Here is a 9,420-nt window from a genome sequence, read left to right as displayed (position 1 = left end):
TATATCAGTTATAGTTGACATACAATATTATACAACATCAGCTTCAGGTGTACAGTGCAGTGATCAAGCCTCTTCCCCATCCATGATGCAAGACATGTGACCACCTGACACCCGGGCTTGACGTGGCCTCCTTTTTAAGTCCTTCGTTTAGAGGTTCTGTTCATCTAGGGTCCAGGGAACTTCCGAGGTTGAATATCTTATAAATTATTTGTAATTTTGTTGTGATACTGGGAGGTAGTCAACACAGCGTCTGTCTATTCGGCCATCTTACCGGAAGTCAGCACCTATTTTTAAAGCATGGGAAATCTCTTGTATTTTGAAACTGGGTTAGGAAGATGGTGTGTAATGTAGTGAAGTTGAGAAAGAGGCTTTACTCACAGAGTAAGACCAGAAGTACTCGGGCATTTAAGTCTGTAGCATATTCTCAGTATTCCCAGTAGGTATTGTCTGCTTTGAAATCCTGTTTCAGAGTAACTCAGACTTATTTTTAAGACGATAGGTAATTGTTTAGATTTTTGTCTTAACCCTTTCCTTCTTTTAGTCCTTACCTCCTGTGGTGATTACAGCCATAATTAAACATGAACCAAAGGCATTTCTGGTTATGATTTTTTTTAGTTGTTTACATGCCTAGATCTTAGAGATTGGCACACTGCTTTTGTAAATGACGTTTTCCTGGCACACAGCCACACCTTTCATTCATGTATCGTCTGTGGCTGCTGTCACCACAAAGGCAATGGCCTTAAGCCCAGTTCTTTCAAGAAAAAGTTTACTGACTCTTGGTCTAGATAAGATGAATTCAGGATATTAAATTTTTAAAAATTACTATTAAAATAGACACGAGAGTTCTATGGTGTGTGTCTACAGTTGACTTTAAATTCTTTTTCCCCCTTTAAATATAGATGATTCACCTCCAGCAGAGCGGGAACCAGGAGAAGTTGTGGACAGCCTGGTAGGCAAACAAGTGGAATATGCCAAAGAAGATGGCTCTAAAAGGACTGGCATGGTCATCCATCAAGTAGAAGCTAAACCGTCTGTCTATTTCATCAAGTTTGATGACGATTTCCATATTTATGTCTACGATTTGGTGAAAACATCCTAGATGTCATCCTGAACTTTGCCAAATTTGTGGAACTATTAAATGTATAATTTGTAGACATAAAGACTTGATTGCTTTCCAGTTTAATGAAAGCTTAAATGTCCCTGCGAACCCACAATCTCTGCCAACAGAACTGGTTTTGTTCTGAATAGTACAGATTTATGTGAACACAAAGAATTTTGTGTAAAGGAACTCCTTCCTCTTAAAAGAAGTCTGTCTGTTTGGAGGGGAGTTACAGGCAAGTTTGGTAAAAGTTAAGCTAGTATCATAGTCAATTAAAACTAATAGATCTCGTCCATTTTCCCCTTCACTCTTAACACTTTTATTCTGCTGCCACAATGCAAGCATAGTTTGGTATTTTTGTTACTGCCTTTTTTGAGATATATATGTAACTATATCTACCTATCTATATCTGTGTGTATACATATATAATATATATACACACACAGATCTGTGTACACACACACACACACACACACACACACACACTTCATTGGCAGTCCTTTCTTTGTGGATTGGGATGGGGGTTAAATAATTTTCTCTAGTTTAACAGGAATGCTTGACCCAAGTCCGTCATATTTAATATATTGCTACTGTTTATTTGAGATTAAATTGGGGCACAGGAAGCACATGGGAATGTTCAGCTTGTTTTGAAAGTCAAAAGTTCAGAGCATCTTTTCAGTCTGGAGGCTTTAAACTGTAAGTCTAAATATGAATCACTTCTCAACAGCTAATGACCCATAGTAGAATTTTTAAAAACAGAAATCTGTAGAAGGCTGCCTTTAAATCTAAGCTTTGTAAAAATTTTTGTTTACATTTTTTATCATAAACACTTTTTTTTTTCTTTAGCAAAGCCCAGGTACTTGGTCCACACAGTGTAATGCTGGTGTATTTTGGATGGCACATTTGGTCTATTTGTACAAATCAGTAATGTGGATTTTAGTACATGGATTTAAAAAGCAACTATATATCAGTCATTTGTGTGTATATGGTAAGTTCCTGGAAGAACTTAATGCTTTTATATTAGAAATGTAGGCTTAAGAATGGCAGTGTTGCCCTCTTAACAAGTTCTCTGGGACACTTTTTATTTTTATCACTGTTGTTAACTGATCCACGATTATGGTCCAAAGGCTTTTACCCCCAGCTTTTCCCCACAAAGAATGTCTAGACAAATACCAGCTGAGGTCTCCTGGCACCTTTTGAGGTGCTGTGGCTCTTGCTCCCAGCATGCTGCTGACGTGGCGTTTCATGCGGTGGCGCCTGCCACCAGGGCCAGTCACCTGCGTTAGCCTGTAGGTGGGACTGAGAGCCTCCCTTAGCCATAGAATCCTCCCATGGCTTATTCCTGCAAGGTGGTTTTAACCGAAAAAGTGGTTGGTTTAGCAGCAAAACGCCCATCTGTCACTTTGTTTTGGATAAGCCCTGGCTGTTTGAAAGCTGAAAGAAAGGCTGAATGTGAAACCAGTCTATTGTGGAGACTGGAAAGCTAACCTGAGATTTAGGCTAAACGCTCATGCTGTCAGTCAAACACCAGAGGTCCCTGTGGCCTCCTCCGTGGCCGTCCTTGAGAGTACAGATTCTGTAGTTTCAAGGTCTCGCTATGCGTGGTCCGCATGATGCCCAGTTTCACCTCCAGGAAGGCTGTGCCTTTTGCTGTTGGTTGGTAACCCCATGTACCATGTACCTATATGCCCTGTTCTCTGCAGCCTGCCTAACACCTTGTCGTGGGCAGCCCAGGGCGAGCTTCCCAGGTCTTACTTAGATGCTCTTTCTGTGCTTGAACAAGTGTCGTGCTGTACATCTGCCACCTGTGTTCCTGGTGGCTCTTGTAAGAGTCCCTGCATGTGAATCTCAAGGCCAAGTCCAGCTCCCCAAGCCCAAGTGGACACATGGCCCACAGAGTGAGTGTGTTCAGTTCGCGCACTGGGCAAACCCAGCACAGTGACTTTGGGCTGAAAAAGTCCTTTGGAAGCATCCTGAGGGTTGGGTCAGTTGAAACATTTCTTGCATTACTGACTTGCATTGTGGTTTTTCTGCAAGTACCTTTAGCAATTTAAATATCACGTGATCTGCCACTCTCGATGAATGTGACAAGTGATTATTATCATTACTTTAATTATTGTTCCATTTGTTGCCTTTAAGGCTGAAGGAAGGGGAAGGGGTTTTTTGTTTGTTTTTCTTTTTTTTTCTCCCATTCTTTTTTCTTTTGGTGGCTTAAACCACACTTACTGATGCTGTGACTATTCTGCTCCCTAGCCAAGTATTTCAGGCTTCGTTTTAGGCTCATGTTTCAGATCTGCATGCATTGCTTGCGTTTTCCTCGTATCTGAATGTTGGTTCCTTGTTTTAGGAATCCAACATTAATTTCCAAAATTATCATGGGACTTGTGACAACACAAGACATGAATCTCTGTATAAAATGTATTGGCCTTTCTCATTGACCTGCTATAGTATTATTGTGTCGTGTGTGCGTGTGTGTGATGTCTGGCTGCCACGTAAAGCTTCAAAGGAAAACCTTAAAAGCAGACCATCCTTTTTTGCATGCTCTATTCTAAGTAGAATGTTCAATGTAACTAACGAAAAATGCATGTTAAAGATATTTAGGTTTTTTGTTTTCTATCTTTGTTTTTATTTGTTTTCAGTTTTCTGTATATTTGCTTACTGTGCTGTTTAGTGGTTGTAGGATAAAATGCACTGGTGAAGCAAGTGTAGCGCCAACAGAAGGTGATTTTCCAGTTGTGTGTGTCATGCAGCATTTGAAGGGACTGTGCATCTTAAAACAATCACAGTTGCTTCTAAACCGGATTTCATTTCTATTATTGTTTTACGTGCCAAACCCCGAAGTGCATTGGGCTTGAATCTCTGAATGCCGTGGACCCGTTCGAAGACTGTTCTGATTGTCACAAATTGTAGTGCCTGAAAACATTCTTAAGCTGATTGTCTTAAAAAAAAAAAAAAAAAAAAAAAAGAAAAAAAAAGGAAAATCTCCAAAGACAAAAGAAGAATAATTATTATAACAAAATTATTATGGTCGAAATGTCTGTGGTTCCTTGGAAATGCTGCGCTTTTTGTCTTTTCCATCATTTTAGTGCAGTCTGAACGAATGTGTATAGTTCAGANGTGCCAAACCCCGAAGTGCATTGGGCTTGAATCTCTGAATGCCGTGGACCCGTTCGAAGACTGTTCTGATTGTCACAAATTGTAGTGCCTGAAAAAAGTCTATAGCTTTAAAAAAAAAAAAAAAAAAGAAAAAAGAAAAAAAAAGGAAGTTCTCCAAAGACAAAACAGGAACAATTATTATAACAAAATAATTATGGTCGAAATGTCTGTGGTTCCTTGGAAATGCTGCGCTTTTTGTCTTTTCCATCATTTTAGTGCAGTCTGAACGAATGTGTATAGTTCAGAGGTCTTCGTGTTCGCATCTTCAAATTAGGTAAATGACCTCATCTTTCAAGCTTGAATTCATTTTTAATTTTATACAATGTGTAGACAGTTCCCTGTTTTCTGCATTTAGAAGTATAAACAATATAAATCTGTTAATTCTGTAAGTAATTTTTATAATTATGATGTAACTCTATCCTATCCTTAAAACATTTAAAATAAACCCTTTATGTGCAACTTCTGACTGTAAATTTTGTGCTCATGAACAAAAAAAAAACCTGCTTCTCTGAAAAACTTTTTAAAATTTTACTTTAAGATTTTAAGTAACCTTTTTTACCCCTTTCACCAAGTAAATGTCAGATATACATAGAAACAAAAGTAGAATTTTTATTTGAATAACATTTAATACCTGAAAAGAGAGGACAATAATCAATATCCCAAATATATAGTTCAAAACATTAAAATTTGTGATTAGCCATTGAAAAGTTTTAATTTATCATAAAAATTTTAACAAATTGTTTTAAATAGAATATAACGTGTACTTTATGCTTCCACATCTAATCTTGCTTTATATACTTCCTATAACACTCTATTAATGCTTAAATACCAATCCATGAGATTCTGTAGTAAAAAGGCTCCATTTCTCAGTGGCAAGGACAAAGAAATATAAATAATGCTGTGACCTGTATATACTGTTTTACCTTTTTGGGTAATTTTAATCAATGAGGTAAAAAGTAGAGTTTATGATGTGCCTTTAATTAGATTTGGTTTTTTTTTTTATGTTTCCTTGTTGAGTTTGGCTGAAGGATTCTGTGGTTCAGGCCAGGCCAGACCAACTCCCCTTTCTTGCCAGAGTGGCTGAGTGAGGCTTGTCTTGCACAGCAGCTGTGATGGCCAACGGGATGGCCAGGTGGGTGCAGGGCGGCCTCTCAGGCTCTGGTGGGAGGAGCTGCAGACAGGTGTGGGAGGAGATGAGCCCTGAAGCACAGGTGCTCACCTGTGCTAGATCTTACAGTCACCGTTTTGTGGTATCGAAGGTACAGCTCGGGAAGTAAATGTTTTTCCCAAAAAGTACACGTATCAAAGCAAGCTTAGTCTGATGGTTTGGTGGTTGCTGATTGCTGTCTGTAAACTGATAAATCTGGTCTGTTTATAGCAGCCATCACTATTGGAGAACTACAGCGATGGGCCCGCCTTTCAGTTGTTTTTTCTCAGTACGCTCACAGCTCTGTCATGATAAAAGCAGTTGCAAATGCTTCAAAAGTACTTTGCCAAGTGCTTTGCTCCCTTTATTTTATTTAATTTCTAATCCTGTGAGGAAGGCACAACTTTTCTTTGTGTTGTGCAGATGAGAAAGGTGTAGGGGTTGGGTCTTGTCCAGGATTCAGAGGTTATCAGGACTTGGACCTCCACGCCATGACCAGGCTCCGTGCTGCTGTGTTAATGCCTCAATTAAATCAACTTGGAATGATTTGAATAGTCTAATTTCTATGATAATTTTCTGTAACCTTAATTATCATAGGTTCATAGCAAAAAGTGTTTCCTTGTTTCATATCGCCTAATAAATAGTTTTACATTAGTCACTAGAATGTAGGAATCTATGTCTCTATATGGTAAGAATTAGAACCCAAAGTTATTACTTTTTTTGTGGGGGTGGAATAAATATCTTATTTTGGAGCGAAATTATGCTGAAGAAATTTAACTTCCACTACAAGAATGTAGATACTATTTTCTGTTTTCAAAGACACTTTAAAACGTCATAAAATTAATATTCTTAAAAAACCTGGACTTCTGATGTCCATAGTTCAAAATCTTATACCTTTTTTATAGTAATCTTTATAATTATTATTTTGTTTTATGTCATATATTTGTAAGTTTTTAGGCTGCTGGATTTCAGAGGTTCTGTGAGTCTTCAAATGATTTCCTCAGACATTCTTAGATAGTTTCTTTCTGCCCTTATATTGGCCTTAAAACTAAGTTTTGGTAACTCAATGGCAGATGGTTTGGGGGTATTGCCTTGGCACATCATTTTGTATAAATATGACATTGCATTTTTTTTTGCTTAATTTTTACGTGAGGGAACTGGAACAGGTGGCATTGATGACACTGAAGCACAGGCAGGTCCATTTCCTGCATGTCTTTTTTATGTTGGCCATTAACAGTAGGCGACTAGGCTGCCAACTGCGTTGTAGGCATGTTCTTGCCTCAACTTTTATCTTCATTCTCCTCTACTACTTTCATTTATGCTTGAAAATTCATGCTCTGGGGAAACGTAAGAGCTTGAAGTACCATGTGAACTACCTGGAATCCTTTGGAGGATTGACACATTACATACAACTTGAAAATTGTGTGTCTTCATGTTGGAATTGCTGAAGCAGATTATGATGTGGAAAGGAAGGCCTTTAAAACTGATGTTAACACACACAGTTATCAATGACTTGAAATTTAGCATTCTGAATTCTCTTCAAATATAGATTGCAAAAGTAGCTTTCAAGCTTTTGCCTTGAATTTGTCTCCTAAATAATTTGCAAGAAATCTGGGAGGCACTACCCATGCTCTGTGCTGCATACACTTGATACGCTGTGGGCCTTCCCATTTGGAAGAACAAGAGTGGTCCCTGGACTGAGGGTCTTTTCCTGAAAGTGGTTCTTTATTGTGGACTGTGTTTACTGTGTGTGTGTCTACTGTTTACTAGGGATATTATTTGACCAAAATGTTGCTTTGAGTTGTCCTGTATACTAGGGTCAAGTAGCTCTTAAGTATCACACTAGGAGGGGCAAGATTGTGTCTTTTTCACAGCAGGTCTTGAATGCTAAAGCAGTATGCTAAAGACTGAAAAACAAATCTGAATGGATGGAGTTCGCAGCCTTCATCACCCTACAACTGGAATAGCTGCCTCCGAGCATTTTGAAGGGGGAGAGAGCATATCAGTGCACCTCAAACTAACACCTGGTACCAGATGTCCATTTGTTAACACATTCTGAAAAGGTACAGAAATATCTCAGCCATCATCACTGGCCATTTTTTGGTAATTGTATTTTTAAAATGGGTGTTTCTCTGATTAATCAAATGCATGTGGTAGACCGCTATAGGAGAGCTTCGTGATAAAGTTATGCATACTGTGTGTATCAGTCACCTCAAGCTGCTGTAACAAACACCATACAGCACAGCTTAAACAACAGACATTTATCTCTCAGCTCTGGAGGCTGAAAATCTAAGATCAAGGTGTCAGCAGGCTGGTTTCTCCTGAGGCCTCCTGGGCTTGTAGATGACTGTCCTCCTCCTGTGTCCTGAAGACATGTCCCTCCCTCTGTGTGTGTCTATGTCCTAGTCTCCTTTTATAAGGACACCAGTCATACTGCATTAGGGCCCACACTTACTATCTCATTTTAACTTAATCACCCCTTTGAAGGCCCTGTCTCCAAATACAGTTACACTGAGGTACCAGGGGTTAGGACTCCCAACAGATGGATTTGGGGAGAATACAATTTAGCGCATAGCACCATATTAAAATTTAATTAGGCTTCCTTATTGCTAACCTTACAATGGAAAATACATTTTATTAGCAGGCATTATTTTTGTCAGATTATTTTAAAAATGCTACTAATGCTCTATTTTGATATAAAAGGGATGGATAGATTTGGTGTACTAAACAAACACATTGAAAGAGGAGCCAGATTGCTCAGCTCTAGATCTGGTTGCCCATGTCCTACAGGTGTAGTGATCTCAGGCAAATGATTTAGCCTTTCTAACTTGTTTTCCTTGTTTGTAAATGGGGAGCATCCTGCCCATGACTCCAATGTGATGCCAGACCGGTGCATGATGCACGGCTGGAACTGACGTGGAGGGGACATGTCACCTTAATGCTGACAGTTTATCGGGAGGCAGTGCCTTATACAGATGGCAGCTTTGTTATTTAAGACCTTGCCATGTTTTGCTTTGATTTTTTTTGATGTTTGAGATCATACTTTTAGTTCCACATGGTTTCATTTATCATGTGACATCAGGAAGATGTCCATTTTTACGTTTTTTCAGCACATCATCTGCATACATAAAAATTGTAGTAATAAGCACTCTTGAAATGTCAGTGGGATATTCCACATTTTATATTTTGTTATGACAGAACTATTGGGTCTTCGGAAAAGCCATGGCGCATGTTTGTGACAGATGACACTAGTTCATTTTTGGAAGTACTAGTGTCATTCACATCTATGTTATTGCTATGTCATTTGACAGCTGACAGTTATACCTTCATTCTAAAAAAAAATTGAGCGATTTGGCTGAGTTTTGGAGATTTTACAACAAGTTGAAGATGGAAGACCAAACTGCATTTTTGCCATATTTTACTGTTTTACTTCCATAAAGGGAAGAACGAGCGTCAAGCTTGTGAAAAATTGCATAAAGTTTACAGTGACAATGCTCTACAAGAACTTCAGTGCCCACAGTGGTTCACGAAATTCCACGCTGGTGATTTTTATCTCAACGACGTCAGGGAGGCCCACCAAGGTTGATGATGACAAAATAAAGGCATTGATCGAGTCAAACCTGCGTTACATGACACGAGATTGCAGAAACATTGAACATCCATCATTCAAGCGTTCATGAAGCTGGGATACATAAGCAATCTTGATATTTGGGTTCCACATGAACTCAAAGAAGTTCATTTGACAGCACATAAACATCTGCAATATGCTCATTAAACGTGAGGAAGACGATCCTTTTTTGAAGCGACTGATAACGGGTGATGAGAAGTGGATTGTTTACAACAATGTGGTGTACAAATGGTCTTGATCCCGATGTGATGATTCGCCTCAAACGACATCGAAAGCAGACATTCATCAGAGGAAGGTTATGCTCTCAGTGTGGTGGGATTTTAAAGGTGTCGTGTTTTTCGAGTTCCTACTAAGGAATCAGCCAATTCGAATGTGTACTGTTGGCAATTG

At 38.8% G+C, this 9,420-nt stretch overlaps 1 protein-coding gene across 2 annotated transcripts in view; it reads left to right on the top strand.

The window, feature by feature from the left end:
• The window catches only part of SPIN1 (spindlin 1), a 69,675-nt gene extending 65,611 nt beyond the window's left edge, over positions 1-4,064 (top strand). For both annotated transcript variants that reach the window (XM_019631664.1, XM_019631666.1), the window contains exon 6: positions 900-4,064. In XM_019631664.1, the coding sequence (XP_019487209.1) occupies positions 900-1,099 (200 nt within the window). In that variant the 3' untranslated portion in view covers positions 1,100-4,064. The remainder of the gene's footprint in view (positions 1-899) is intronic.
• Positions 4,065-9,420: the final 5,356 nt, after the last annotated feature.

The sequence above is a fragment of the Hipposideros armiger genome, unplaced genomic scaffold (assembly GCF_001890085.2).
Source record: "Hipposideros armiger isolate ML-2016 unplaced genomic scaffold, ASM189008v1 scaffold_1031, whole genome shotgun sequence".
Taxonomy (NCBI): Eukaryota; Metazoa; Chordata; class Mammalia; order Chiroptera; family Hipposideridae; genus Hipposideros; species Hipposideros armiger.
Note: the sequence above shows the minus strand (reverse complement) of the source record. Positions and strands in the feature narration are given on the sequence as shown.